The sequence below is a fragment of the Aristolochia californica genome, unplaced genomic scaffold (assembly GCF_029961685.1).
Source record: "Aristolochia californica isolate CCGP_79_NKW_82.1479 unplaced genomic scaffold, dmAriCali1.0.hap1 SCAF_16, whole genome shotgun sequence".
Classification (NCBI taxonomy): Eukaryota; Viridiplantae; Streptophyta; class Magnoliopsida; order Piperales; family Aristolochiaceae; genus Aristolochia; species Aristolochia californica.
This window is the reverse complement of record NW_027181837.1, coordinates 16,392,705-16,408,222: the sequence shown is the minus strand read 5'-3', so window position 1 is coordinate 16,408,222 and position 15,518 is coordinate 16,392,705. Positions and strand designations below refer to the sequence as shown.

Sequence of the window (15,518 nt, the reverse complement as noted above, 5' to 3'; positions counted from 1 at the left end):
CATCTCGGCAGAAGGGCTAGAAAAACCGTATATAAATTTTTTAAATAAGTATTTGATAGTTGATGTTGTAATACTTTTAGCATGAGGCAATTTTCATAGCAATTTTGTGTTTGATATTTTATTTGATTAAAATTTTATTGATAAGTATAGTAATATATTAGATTGATTATTAATTTTTATTTATTTCCCTAGAAGAGGCAATGAGAGGTCCATTTAACTTTCATAAGAAAATTTTAAAATAGTTCTTGTAATTTTCTAGTAAGTCACTAATAGTAATAGGATTTTATTTAAAGGTTTTTTTTTGAAAATATGTATCCTAGTTTTTCCTAGAATATAAATTTTCAACTAGGGGCACTAAGGAGGCCATAGTAAATTTATGGCCAGATTCAAAAAATACAAAATAAGCTACACAACATTTGGGGTAAAAAAGATTAATATTGCTGTGTTCTAATCCATTATCGAGATTCAATCTCGAACCTCCCCTATCATTCTTTTTATAAAATGTATCCATAATTTTATATATAATTTATTTGACATATATTTTATATAGAGTATTAAATGCAAGTTAAGCTCAAACTGGGCTAAAGCTCGAGCTCGAACTCGAACTCGGTTAAAATTATTAGGCTCAAGCTCGATTACAATTTTAGGCTCGAGGCTAAGGTCAGCTCGAGCTCGAGTTCAAAATATTTAAATTAAGCTCGGCTCGAATATAGGAAGGTTAAAATTCAATTGGATTCGATGCCACCCTTATGCCCAATTTTAAGTAGAGGTCATGCCCAATTTTATGTAAAATATATGCATAATTTTATATACAATTTATTTGACATGTATTTTTTGAAAAGTTTTAGATGTATGTTAGAGCTCAAACTCGAGACATGTATTTTTTGGAAAGTTTTAAATGAATGTTAAAGCTCAAGCTCGGCTCGAACTTGGTTAAAATTATAGGGCTCGAGCTCGATAACAATTTTAGGCTCGAGGTTGGGTTGGGCTTGAGCTCGAGTTTGAAATATTTAAATCAAGCTCGGCTTGAACATAGGCAAGTTTAGGTTCGGCTCGACTCAATGCCACCCCTAGCCACAACCACACTAGCAACAAAAGAATGTCATTTCTTCATAATTGGACTAAATACACTCTTTTCCATACTTGCTAACTCCCTAAGTCATTTGTCAGGATATAAAGTTGAATGGGGAAATCAAAGCCAAATAGAAGAAATAGATGCCAAAATGTTAAAAATTGAAGAAAATCGAATTCAAAATAGGGAAAATCGAATGAAATCGGGAGGTATTTTAGGGGAAAAGAGAGTAGCAACAAGGAGAAAGGAGTGGGAGGCCGAGAGGGAGAAGAGAGGGAAGTTGAGAGGGAGAAGAGAGAGGGAGAAGCGAGTAGGAGGCTGAGAGGGAGGAAAGAAGACAGGAGATGGAGGCCGAGAGAGAGGAAAAAAATTTCGGAGGAAGAAGAGACGAGAGGAGGAGACCAAGAGATGGAGGGTGCGGGAGGGACTAAAAAAAAAAAAACTGATGAGGGTTCGAAGCACAAAGAGAGAGACGGTGCAGGAGAGGTCCATAAAAAAAATTAACGAGGGCTGGAAGCGCCACGCCGGCTTCATCCGGATGATTCGTAATATACTGTGGAATCCGGATTCCATAAATTAAACCGTAGAAATGATTTTTGGGTTCATCTGATTCATCAACATGAATCGAATTTTGGGCGATGAACTAAGTAATGCGGCTGGATATTAATATTTTTTATTTTATTTTTATATGCCAATCCATATGCCAATCCACGTCTGTCAATAACGCGGTTGTCATTTTCCTGCCAGGCTGCCACACGGTTTTGACTCTACATTCGGCAGCTTCTTCCCGATCAAATTCTTGCTGTCGACATAAAATAAAGTCTCTTTGCTGGGCGTCCATTACCGGAACTGGAGCAAAGAATGGCGAAGGATGGAGCTGCAGGCGACTGGTTGGTGAACATAAGCGGGTTCGAGGAGGGGCTCTTAGAGGATGTGAAATCCAGCTTCCTGGGTCGGATCGCTCGGAACCCCAGCACCACCATCTACTTCGTCCCGCAAACCCTTTCCCAGCTCAAACCAGACGCCTACAAATCGCGTTTCATCCCGCTCGCAATCCACTTCAAATTCGATTCTCTCTTTCCCCAGGGAAAAATCAAGAACAAGCATGTTTTGTACCACGTGCAGTCGATCCTCCAAAGGAACCCGGACAGAAGCTTTGAGGACTATTTAAAGGCGATGAATGAGATGAAAGACAGGATCGAGAAGTGCCACATCGAGGGCTACGTGGTAGACTTCAAGCGTCTGCTTATTGCAGTCTTCAGTGGTTGCTTCATCGTTGACAACTTACTCTTGTTCTATGAAGGCAAATTGACGACCGCCGTGGACGAGATCTGTGCCACAAGGTTTCAGTATTTGTGGGTGGACTTGCTCCTTCTTGAGAATCAGGTTCCGTTCTTCGTCTTACAACGAGTTTTTGATATGGTTGTTGCCAATGACAATGACTCTCACTATCCTTCTCTGGTAAACCTTTGTCTACATTTCTTCAATCCTTTTCTGGAAATTACCAAGCTGCAGAGGCCACCAATGGAGTCCGAATCAATCCACCATCTTCTCCACTTAGTTCACCACTATCTCCTCCCTTCTGAGAACCCGCCAACCCCTCGTAATCACTTAAAAATTCTCAAACCCATTCTGACCAAGTTGAAGAATCTCTGGCCTTCCGCTCCCCCTCCTCAAAATCCAATCTCTTTGGAGAATCCAACATTTGAGACCCTGACCATAAAGGCCATCCCTTCTGCAAAACGAGTTCAAGACGCCGGAATCAAGATCAGAAAGAAGGAAGGTACAGGGTTTTCTGCAATATGCTTCAACAAAAACAGGGGACTACTGGAAATTCCACATCTGCATATTGACAACAACACTGACATTTTACTGCGAAACCTGGTAGCCTGGGAGCAATGTCACCCTGATGCCGGGCAGTTCTTCACCGGCTATGCGATTTTCATGGACTATATTATCAACTCATCGAAGGATGTTGAGATTCTTCTCCAAAATGGGATCATAGAGCAGTCTCTGGGTAGTGACGAAGAGGTTGCTTCAATCTTCAATGGTTTGAGTACCAACCTGGTCTATAAAAGAATGGAAGGCAGTGATCTACCTGTTTTGTGCAACCACATAAATGAATATTGCCTGAATGATTTTAACATTTGGCGGGCGAAACTCATGGCGGATTACTTCAGTAATCCTTGGACCATAGTTTCCGTGATTGCAGCAGGCATCCTCCTCCTTCTCACCCTCACACAGACCTTCTTTTCTACTTATTCTTATTTCAGACCTCCATAGTTCTGTTAGTTTCTTTTTTACGAAGATATCTGGAAGGGAGAGATCCTTGCTGCTTGTCTCTCTACTCTACTGGGTTTTTCTTGTGAACCAAATCAGAAAGGTTATTGATCCGTCTTACTTCAACATCAAGATTATCGAGATGTCTTTCATGTTGAAGGGTTCGCATGAGATAGAGGACAAGCTTTTGTTTTATTTTTTCTCAAGTTGCGTTTACTTCTCCTTGTGAGTGTTATAAATAAAAAAATCAATACTTCTATTTCAGATAGCTATTGTCAGCTGTGTGACCTTTAATCTCTCCACTTACCATATAGTTTAGTTTCCAACTTGTCTATGGAATAAAAAATAAAAATAAAACTCTCCTTTGCCATTTCTCTTCTCTCTTAGCTGAATTTATATTGGCAATAATAATGAGATAATGTTCAAAATTTTCTTTTCAGTAACTATTTTTTGGAATAATAATGGTCAAAAATTTTATTTTATTTTATTTTCCATGGGATCCTAAGTTTCCGACGCCTATACAGATTTTGGTTGCTCTCAATTACTATAGAAATTTTACTTGGTTAAGGGAAGGGTGTCAGAGTGGTTTTCGTCCACTCTTGTAGGCGGTAACTTTCCGCACCTAATCAGAGCTGGGCACGCCACGTCCCACATTAGAATCCCGTGAGAGGTGGTCAAGAATGGGCGGGGTGGGTGTTAGAATAGTTTCATCCACTCTTATAGGCGATAACTTTCCGCACCTAATAGATCGGTCGGTTGGGTGTATTGGCTAGCCGCTGTCAAAGGGTGGGGGGTCCTCTGTTACGATATGTTAAAATGTATATTCAATGTAATTTATATTCATAATTGTTGTATAATTTGGGATATGTATATAGGGTTATTTGATTAGGCTTAATGGGATGAGGGGGTATTGTCTTGGGCCCATGGGCCATTTTGTAACAGGAAAACCTAAAGGATATATATTTAATGAAAGGGGAAAAATCTCCAACGGACAGAATTCTGGATTTCATCGTGTGTTTCGTTTCGCTGTGAAACCAGAGAGCTACACTCTCTCTTGTGGATGTTTGGACTGTTCCGTCAGTCCCTTGATCTTGTTTTATCATGGTATCAGAGCTATGAAGAATAACCCCGACGTATTTCTCGTCCGACGACCTGTGTTGTCCAGACCAATTTTTTTTCTCTTCACTTCGGCATTGATTTCGTGCGCTGTTAGAAATACTTGTGGGGTGGTTTCGTTGCCGGACGAGTTACGGGGGTTCCGTTACCGGAAAGGGGCTTCTCGCCGGAAGGGGAAACGACCCGTAGAGGCTCTCGCCGGAAGGGGAAACAAAAGGGGTTGTCGGCAAGTATTTTCCGAGCTCGGAAACGTTGTGGTTCCGTCGTCGGAACAGCTCCATCGGTGGTTTCGTTGCCGGAGAAGCTACAGCGCGACGGAGGTTCTCGGCAGAAACTCGCCGGAAGGGGGAGCGAAGGTAAATTTTTTTTCTCCCGCGCGTTCGTTTCGGGTGATTATTTGGCATATGGTCATTTTGCAATTTTCAAATATTTGGGGGCCGCTTTGCAATTTATAAACGATTGGGGGCCGCTTTGAAATTTCTGAAAGATCGGGGGCCGCTATGAAATATATGCACGTTTGGGGGCCGCTTTGAAATTTATGAAAATTTGGGGGCTGTTTTGCAATTTCTGGAAGCTTGGGGGGCCATTCTGGCATTTCTGAAAGTACGAGGGTGCTTTTCGAATTTCTGAAAGTTTGGGTGCCTAATTCGAATTTCTGTTAACCTGGGGGCAACTCTTGGATTTCTGTAAGTATAGGGGTCTATTTGCAATTTCTGAAAAGTGAGGGTTTACTTGGAATTTCTTATCTTGCGGGGGTGCATCAGGACTTTTGCTAGATTCAATTTTATCATGTCAGCAGATAAGTCCGATTTCGTTCCTATTCGGTTCACGGGCAAGAACTACGGTACTTGGGAATTTCAGTTCCGGTTATTTGTTCAGGGAAGAGGTTTATGGGGTCATATTGATGGGAGTGATCCGGCCCCTGGCGATGCTGACGCATTGTCAAAATGGATCATCATGGATGCTAGAGTCATGACTTGGATACTTGGATCTCTTGAGCCTCACCTAGTCCCAAATCTGAGGCCCTACAAAACTGCCGCAGATATATGGAATTACCTCCACAAAGTTTATCGTCAAACCAGCACGGCCCGTCGATTTCAAGTTGAATATGAACTTGCAAATTTCACCCAAGGCAGTCGTTCGATTGAAGAATATTTCTCGGGCTTCCAAAATCTATGGGCTGACTACACTGACATTGTTTACGAGGATGTCCCTGCTGCTGCTCTCTCTGCTGTGCAAGCTGTCCATGACACCAGTAAACGGGATCAATTCTTGATGAAGCTTCGTCCCGAGTTTGAGATTGCTCGATCACATTTGATGAATCGTCATCCGGTGCCGTCCCTAGATGCCTGTTTGAGTGACCTTCTCCGGGAGGAGCAACGCCTTACTACTCAGGCTAGCATGACACCTCGCGTTCAGGATGATCTCTCGGCTCCTGTAGCTTATGTAGCACAAGGAAGGCCTCAGGGTCGGGACACCAGTTCTGTTCAGTGCTTCCATTGCAAGGCTTATGGTCACTTTGTTCGGGACTGCCCCAAGAAGTCGGTTCTATTCTGTAGCTACTGTAAGAAGCCGGGTCATCACATCACCGTTTGCCCTACACGACCTCCACGGAGGAAGCCTACCGCTTATCATGCATCCATTGGTACATCTAGTTCTACCACATTGCCACCTGCTGTTTCAGTCCCTATCATTCCTGTTCCACCAGCACCTGCCAGTTCCACCACTCTCACTCCTGAAATGGTACAACAGATGATCATTTCTGCCTTTTCTACTTTTGGTATCTCAGGTAAACAGAACTTTTCTACTCACCCACGGTATTTTGATTCTGGTGCCTCTAACCACATGACTAACAATGTGGTATCTCTTTCAAATGTCCGAAAGTATGATGGCAATCTGCACATCAACACTGCTGATGGCAGCACTCTGCCTATCAGTGCTGTTGGTGATCTCTCTCCATCTTTAGCTGATGTCTTTGTGTCTCCTGACCTGTCGACAAACCTTTTGTCTGTTGGTCAATTGGTTGATAAAAACTGTAATGTTCAGTTTTCTCGCTTTGGCTGTGTTGTGTAGGATCAAGCGTCAGGGAAGGTGATCGCGAAGGGGCCTAAAGTGGGCAGGTTATTTCCACTTAAAGTCTTTCTATCCACTGTTATTCCACATTCTCCTGTACTTTCTTTTGCTTGTAATGTTGTTGGATCTGGCCCTAAGTTGTGGCATAGACGTCTAGGCCACCCAAACTCGGTTGTACTTCGTACATTATTTAAATCAGGTTTATTAGGCAATCAAGATTGTATGTCTCGTGACACGTCATTTGACTGTTCATCATGTAAACTTGGCAAAAGTAAAACTTTATCATTTCCGCATCATGCCTCGCATGCTTCCCACTGCTTTGACCTTATTCATAGTGATGTTTGGGGAATTGCTCCTGTTATCTCGCATGCACGCTTTAAGTACTTTGTCACCTTTATTGATGACTTTAGTCGATTTACCTGGGTCTACTTCCTACAAGCTAAGTCTGACGTTTTTGTCGTTTTTAAGAGGTTTCTTGCACTCATTGAAACCCAGTTCTCCGCTCACCTTAAAGTACTCCGCTCTGACTCTGGGGGCGAGTACATGTCGGCAGAATTTCAAGAATTTCTTCAAAACAAAGGCATTATCTCTCAACGTTCTTGTCCCTCGACACCCCAACAAAATGGTGTTGCTGAGCGCAAAAATCGTCACCTTCTTGATATGGTCCGCACCCTTCTCATTGAATCATCCGTTCCTCCTAGGTTTTGGTGTGAAGCTCTCTCTACCTCCGTCCATTTAATTAACCGCCTGCCCTCGCCTATCTTGCATCATGTCTCTCCCTTTGTTAAATTATTCGGTTACTCTCCGTCCTACACAGCTCTTCGGACGTTCGGTTGTGTTTGTTTTGTGCATTTACCTGATCATGAACACATAAACTTACAGCTCAATCCGTTATGTGTGCATTTCTTGGGTATGCCGGTGTTCAAAAGGGCTATGTTTGCTATGATCCTCAGGCACGTCGAGTCCGTGTTTCTCGGAATGTGGTCTTCTTTGAAAACCAATATTTCTTTCCATCTCAAGTTACACTTCCGTCTACCTCTTTGTCTAGTTTGCCGAGCTTTGATGAGCCTCAATCCACTGCTTCGCTGCCCTCTTCCCCTTCTGACCTAGCGCTTGCTCCTGATCCTCCCTCTACTTCTGCTCCCCTCCATCTTCGTCGATCCACACGTAGTTCTCACCCTCCTGACCGATATGGTTTTCCCTCCCCTGTATCTCTGGTAGCTACTTTGTCTTCTATTTCCATTCCTTCTGGATATAAACAGGCCATAGCACATGCGTGTTGGCAAAAGGCCATCCAAACTGAACTACAAGCGCTAGAGGAGAATCACACCTGGGACATTGTGGCTTGCCCTCCCACTATTCGGCCTCTTGGAAGTAAGTGGGTCTTCTCTGTCAAGCTGCGTTCCGATGGATCATTGGATCGGTACAAAGCCCCCTTGTGGCCCTGGGGAACAGGCAGGAATATGGGATTGATTATGAGGAAAATTTTGCCCCAGTTGCCAAGATGACCACAGTCCGTACTATCTTAGCCATTGCAGCCTCTCAATCTTGGCCATTGCATCAGATGGATGTGAAGAATGCTTTTCTCCACGGTGATCTGCAGGAAGATGTCTATATGAAGCTTCCCTCGGGTGTGTCTACATCCTCTCCCGATCACGTCTGCAAGCTACGACGTCCTTTGTATGGGCTTAAACAAGCCCCTCGGGCTTGGTTTGAGAAATTCCGTAGCACTCTTATTCTCCACCGGTTTACCCAGAGTCAGTATGATTCCTCCCTCTTTTATCATAAGTCTGTTGCAGGCATGGTCATTCTCTTGGTTTATGTGGATGACATCATCATTACTGGCACTGACTCTGGACTGATTTCCACGCTTCAGAAGGTGTTGCATGCCACTTTTCATATGAAGGATCTTGGACGCCTCACCTACTTCTTAGGGTTGGAGGTCCATCACACACTTAAAGGTATTTTCTTAAACCAACATAAGTATATTCAAGATCTTATCACACTCGCTGGGTTGGAGGACACATCTTCGGTGGCTACCCCTATGGAGGTCAATGTCAAATATCGGAAAGATGAAGGGACTCTCCTTGATGATCCGATTATCTATCGACGTCTAGTCGGGAGTCTCATCTACTTGACTACTACTCGCCCGGACATTTCCTATGCTGTTCATAAGGTCAGTCAGTTTATGGCATCTCCTCGACATCTTCATCTTGCGGCCGTTCAGCGCATCATCCGCTATCTGCGCGGCTCCCCTGCTCGTGGTTTATTCTTTCCTACTGGCTCTGCGCTACATCTGGTTGCCTACAGTGATGCTGATTGGGCAGGGTGCCCCGATACCCGTCGATCTACTACAGGCTGGTGTATGTTTTTAGGCGATGCACTAATTTCTTGGAAATGTAAGAAACAAGATCGAGTGTCCAAGTCATCTACCGAGGCCGAGTATCGTGCTATGTCTACTGCGTGTTCGGAAGTTATTTGGCTCCGTGGTCTTCTTGCTGAGCTCCAGTTTTCTCAGCCCTCCTCTACACCGCTTCATGCAGATAATACAAGTGCTATACAGATTGCAGCCAATCCGGTTTTTCATGAGTGTACCAAGCATATTGAGGTTGACTGTCACTCCATCCGTGATACTTTGGAGCGCCGGGTAATATCTCTACCGTACATTTCTTCGGATCTTCAAGTGGCCGATGTCTTCACCAAAGCATTGTCTCAATCCCGACATAATTTTTTGGTTGGCAAATTGTTGCTGGTTGACTCACCATCATCAATTTGAGGGGGGATGTTACGATATGTTAAAATGTATATTCAATGTAATTTATATTCATAATTGTTGTATAATTTGGGATATGTATATAGGGTTATTTGATTAGGCTTAATGGGATGAGGGGGTATTGTCTTGGGCCCATGGGCCATTTTGTAACAGGAAAACCTAAAGGATATATATTTAATGAAAGGGGAAAAATCTCCAACGGACAGAATTCTGGATTTCGTCGTGTGTTTCGTTTCGCTGTGAAACCAGAGAGCTACGCTCTCTCTTGTGGATGTTTGGACTGTTCCGTCAGTCCCTTGATCTTGTTTTATCATCCTCTCCATCCATTGAATAGTGGTGAAATAAGGAAACCTGATCCCCAACTCATCTAGTCAATGTCGACCTCTCCTTGTCCTACCAATACATGAGAGCTGGGGGTGGGCAAGTGTCAAATTTGGGTTAAAATTTTAAAACTTAAAGAAATGGAATCTTGAACCTAAAACTGAGAAATAAAAACTAATAATAAGAAGCTATAAATAAATAAATAAATATTTAAATAACAAATTGAGTCAATATATTTGTTGGTATTAACAATGATTTTAGTATTTTCATTGGGATTACCTTTAGAATCCGTTTTAATCTTTTTGGCATGATAATCAAATGATTTATCTAGGTTAAAATTCATATCTTTATGACTTTATTAACTTGGCTTTGGTTATCCACAACATCTAATGTATATGTTTGTATGTCAAACATGTACCAAACACATAATATATTTTGCTTGAAATCATAATACTATAATAAATTTCTAGGAGATTTATAATTTTTAAATGTGTAAAATAAGAATACTACATGCAAATTTGACTTAGAGAGGGCGACATGCCATTTTAAAGACTAAATTAACAATAGTTAGGTCGAGTTGCGACTAAATTGAAGGGCATTTTAGTAATTCTAGAAAAGAGAGTGTCAACAAAATCATTAAGTTAAATTTAATATAAGACAAGTGACTTATAAAAAAGCCTAGTCTTTATATATCAATTTTTTTATAGAATTATTATTTTAATTTTGAGATAATGACTTATTAGATGTTAAGTAGCTTATGCTACGTTAGCTGATTTCAGCCCACCCTCTCCCTCCTGTTTTTCCAAACAGCAAATTGACAACCTGAAATGACAAATATGGAAAAGGCTAAAGAAGAGGAAAAGGTGAGAAAGAGAGGGAAAGAGGCTTAACAATGGAGAGAGATGAAGAAAGATCAAGATGGGCCTAGTTGGAAGAGGAAATAGGTTGAATGAGCTTACTATCAAGATCAAAGTGAAATGTGTGTGTGTGTGAACATATTTTGCCAGCCTCCTTATTTCCTCTTTTATTTTCTCCAACAGCAAGAAAAGGTTGGTAATGTCCTTCTCTTCTCTTTGGTTGTGGGAAAGAGGAGGGAGAAAATGTTAGGATTCTTCTTTATAAGCAATGGGTCTAAGGGGTAGTTCAGATGGTTGGGGTCTTTTTGGACATGTTACATGTGACAGAGGGGATGGTTTAACATAGTTTTTGTGCTGAAAAGTTAGGATTTGATTGAGACAAGTTGATTCCAGGATTTCCTTGGCTTTTGAGGGATGAAAGGGCTGGTAAGATGGGCTATTATGGAGATGAGGAATAGTGAGGCTTTATAAAAGGCGAGGGTTAAGTGTTTAGTGGTGGATGTATCGATTGAGGCTAGGGGAAAGAGAGATGGGAATCAACTAGGGCTCGAGAGAGGCTAGAGAGGGCAGAGAGAGAAGAGGATGAAATGAGAGGAATTAAAGAGGTTTATATAGGTGTTAAGAGATGTAGAATTGGATGTGTCAATTGAGGCTATGGGAAAAGAGAGATGGGAATGAGGCCAGATGTAGGTCTAAGAAATTTATTCGGATAAAGGACTCCTAAGGCCAAAGGACATGGGTTGGTTGAGAAGATGAAAGAGGTACTCGTGTGGGATGGTTTAGTTGAACTAGGACTTTGGAGAATGAGGAGAGTGACTTCTAGTGAACCTAGGGAACAGCAGTGAAGTAACCCTGGCTGCACAGTGATTCACGTTCTGACTACCTAGAGGAATGACTCATGAACTCAGTGGGTTAGGTATCGTGGGAGAAGGTTGTCTTAGTGTTAGTTGGACTTTAGGATTAATGGAGATGTCATAGCTAAATGAGTGGAACTAGTAGATATAGATGGCTCACATTGAAAAGGGTGACTAGGGACTTAATTGGATGAAGGAATGGCTATGTAATGGAAGTGGAGATAACCAAAATTATGCACCTAGAGTTGGCCTAGGTGGCTTCTCAAGAGGAGGGTGAATTGAGTTTTTACAAATTAAAACTAAGTGCTCACACATTAAAATAAATATAAATATAAGTAAAACCAAAGTAAATACACACAACACAATAATACTAAATTTTTTAGTATCGATGTTTTCCTATTGGTATTCACCACCTAGGAACCCATGCATAGAAAATTCCACTAATATGAGCTCTATTAGCATGGAATAACACAAAAGAGATTTTGGTTCTCTTTTAACCCATGTAAATGCTCAAAAACACGATTACTAGTGATCTCCCCTAAGATTGAACTAGATTTCTAGTTCTAACGTTGGACAAGTTAAGTTGATCAATCAATGTCCAAGGAATGATCAATAAACCAGAATTCTTTTGGCCAGTGCATTGTAAGTATGATCGATCAATGGTGTTCCTATAGTTGATCATGCTTTATGTCATTGGTTGGTGAACTTCAGTATGATTGATCAATGTCAAGTAATTGATCAATCAATCTTCATAATTATACATTGTTTGGACATCATTTATCGTTCAGTCCATAAGAAATGATTGACCATGCTATATAACTCAGTTTGGCCATGTTCTGCTAGATCGAACAATCAATCGTGATTGATTGATCATGCTTTACATTTTTGGCCTATGCACATTCTGGTTGATCGACCATTGGAAAATGGTGATCGATCAATCAAGTTGCTAGATCTCTAAGTGTGTTTTAAAAACATGATTAAAATTGATCTTAAGTTATTTTAACATTTTTTAAACATATGTATGCATCAATAAAACATGTAGATTATGCATTTTTTTTCCTAAGGCTCCAAAAAACTTCTATTGTACCTCAAGTTAGAAGCTTTGGGGTTGATCTTTTACATAGACTGAGTTTTTGCGATTTCCCAAAACTTCCTAAACTCTAGTCTTTAATTCTTTGTTTCTTCTTTCTGAGGTGCTTCTTCAAGATGATTTTGACACAGTTGTGTAGCTCGATGTCTTTGAGAAGCTTTTTTTGAAGTGCAAAATTGAAAGAGTCTTACATGACTCTCACAACAGGAAGTCTCATTGAGCCAAAATTAATATGGTGGAGTTTTACTGGAGTCTAACAGAAGAACCTTAGTTAAAGGTGTTTTAGTTATGTTAGTCGTCCATTTATGTTAAGTTGTTCAATTATTTTGAAGACTTATTTTTTAGTGTTTAACATTGATGTATTTGGATTTTACAAGTTTCCTCTATTATAAATAGAGGTTTTGTACTCAAATTACAATAAGTTAATGACGTTTTTCACTTTTCTTAAAATTCAACATGGTATCAGAGCAAGTTCTGTGAGTTGACTTGGTCAATCCACAAAAATAATGTGATTCATTTTTTATCTATATTTCTAGTAGTTTATGTTTGTATTTTATCTTTTTTCTTTCTTTCATGTCCTACTACCTATTTTTTCCTAGCATCCGCACCTCCATCCTGAACTTTCATAGTTCAATTTATTTATTGACAGAAAGATCATTAACTCTAATTTCCAATGCCAAATGAATTTTGGCTATTAGATTTTTTTACAAGTATAAATCAATATTTGAAGCATCAAAGGTCAAAGTGCAAGAGAAGTTTGAATAGCAGAAGAAAGCTTAATTTTTTAGGCATTTTATGCCATCAAGAACGAGATATTATATGGAAAATTATATGTTAAAAGAAATATCTTTTAAGTATATTTTTTCACTATCAAATAAATTATAAATCTGGGTTTACTAGAGGGAGGTATCAATATTGGAAGACTAAATGGTCATGTTGGCCAAAAAATAAATAATATTTAGTTCAGCTAGATTATAAAGTATGAAATCTATCATAATATTTCTCTCAAAATAAATATATTCAATGAAGAAATATTATATTTGAATGAAAGGTAATGAAATCTAGTTTTAGTAGGAGACAATTTCATATAAATTTGATCTACATGTAAGGAGATATTCACATTGGAGGTTGCAACCATCATGCTACTGAATGAAGAAAATGAAGAGGTCATAAGAGATTCATGAATGAAGCATTTTATATCAAATTAGGTATCAAATTAAAGATCTTTGAGTCTAATTTATAAAGCAATAATTTTTTTGTTATTCTCATCTATATTTGTGTGAGATGTTGATATCATAAATACTAAAGGTCAGTTCTACCAAAATTCTCTCTTTTTTCCTATTTTCTCTCCTATTATCTCTCCATGCATTTATGTGAATTAAGTTTCCTTTTCTCCTAAAATTCTAGCATTTTAGCCAAATTTATCTTTTAATCAGAGAGTTTTAGTTACAATTAATCACTCCAAGGACTGCTTGCTCAAGGTATACAAATTTTTTTTATTCGATGTTATTTTCAAGTTTTGCGCTTTTTGTTACTTGGTTACGTATCTTAATCATCGTCAACTCAAAAAATTGTCCTCACCCCAAAAAATTCTTTAAAGTCATACTTAGGTCGATTGGTTTGTTAAGTTATTTTTAACGTTCTACCATTATAGTTTCCCTATTTTTCACAAAAAATGTCATATCATAGATTGGTTTGGAAGTATAAGTGTTACATAGTCCCCTCATTCCTATTTCAATTGTTTTCTCTAGTATTTTTTCAATTTAGATCTTTTACTTTCATCACTTCAAAGCAATGCCTAGACTCACTACCTAATAAGTTGAGTCTGCCCAACATCCAACTTGAGTCAAAATCTTTTTATTCTTCACCCAAGAATTGTTTTTTTTTTGTTTGAACTACCCATAAAAGGTGAGTAGAGTCTCTAATGAGCCCTAAAATTGGGTTATTTTCCACTTTTGAAATTGAGTTGAGTGTGTTTTAGACTATGACCATTTTGATTAGTGAATAGATCTTTGTTGTATGGCTAGGAGTGATTTTCTTCTCTCATATTGTGTTTTGTCCAAGTTGGGTCTTTATGTTTTTTTTATCCATGGCTTGAGGAGGAGAAGTAGAAAAAGAAGTACATGAAAGATGTTATTCCACATGTTGTAGTAATTTATATGTGACCAAAATATTCAAGAAAGGGGGATAACAAAATATGAAGATTTTACATGTATAAAGAATTCTTTTAGCAAAAGCAAACTAAAGACCAAGACTGAAGACCGAAATTCCTTTATTGCAAGTTGAAGTTATAAACTCCAGCTTGAGGGGAGTGTTGAAGGAAAAATATGGAAGAGTCTTACATGAATCTCACATCAAGAAGTCTCATAGAGCCAGAATTAATATGATGAACTCTTACATGAGTCTTATAGAAATCTCACTAGAGGTCTCACAGAAGAGTCTCAATTAAATGTATTTTAGTTATGTTAGTCTTCTATTTATGTTCAGTTGTTCAATTATTCTAGGACTTATCTTTTAGTATTTAACTTTGTGTGTAACAGGGAAAAGGATAATTTAATTGTATTTAAATTCTACTAGTTTCTTCTATTATAAATAGAGGTTCATTGTGATCAAATTACATCAAGTTAATGAAGTTTTTCATTTTTCTAGAAATTTAATAGTTTTTCCCAGTTCTTTGTATAGACCTTGACTTTTATGCCTCTTGAAGGATATGCATATAAAATGCCAGAATTGCCAATGTTAGATAAGTTAAGATGGGAGTCAACGCTAGATCAACAATCTCCCCATTTTTTATGATGATAAAACCTAATTTAGAAAAACTAAAATAAAAACATCCCTATAAGTAGGAGCTTAGATTTATCAATTTAGGGAAATATCTCCCCCTTAATCTATGCACATTAAATTTTTAAATTTTAGTTTTTGGTTTAGTGCCTTGAGTTTTTTTCTCACCCCTTTCCCTACATCTATCACAACCAAGTTGAAAGCATCAAGACAATTTTTTTGTGGTGATGGCCGATGATGGATTTAAATACCATCTTATGAGCTGGAAGGATATTTGGAGGTCAAAGGACTTTGGCAGGTT

The 15,518-nt window shown here is 39.2% G+C and overlaps 1 protein-coding gene across 1 annotated transcript; it reads left to right on the top strand.

Moving 5' to 3' along the window:
* The first annotated feature begins 1,933 nt into the window (after window positions 1-1,933).
* On the top strand, window positions 1,934-3,355 carry LOC137952664 (UPF0481 protein At3g47200-like). Its single transcript, XM_068799729.1, has one exon. The coding sequence runs from the start codon at window positions 1,934-1,936 to the stop codon at window positions 3,353-3,355; it is 1,422 nt and encodes a 473-aa protein (XP_068655830.1).
* Window positions 3,356-15,518: the final 12,163 nt, after the last annotated feature.

Excerpts from the sequence above, each read along its gene's own strand:
- LOC137952664 (XM_068799729.1), top strand. The coding sequence starts at position 1,934 with ATGGCGAAGGATGGAGCTGCAGGCGACTGGTTGGTGAACATAAGCGGG.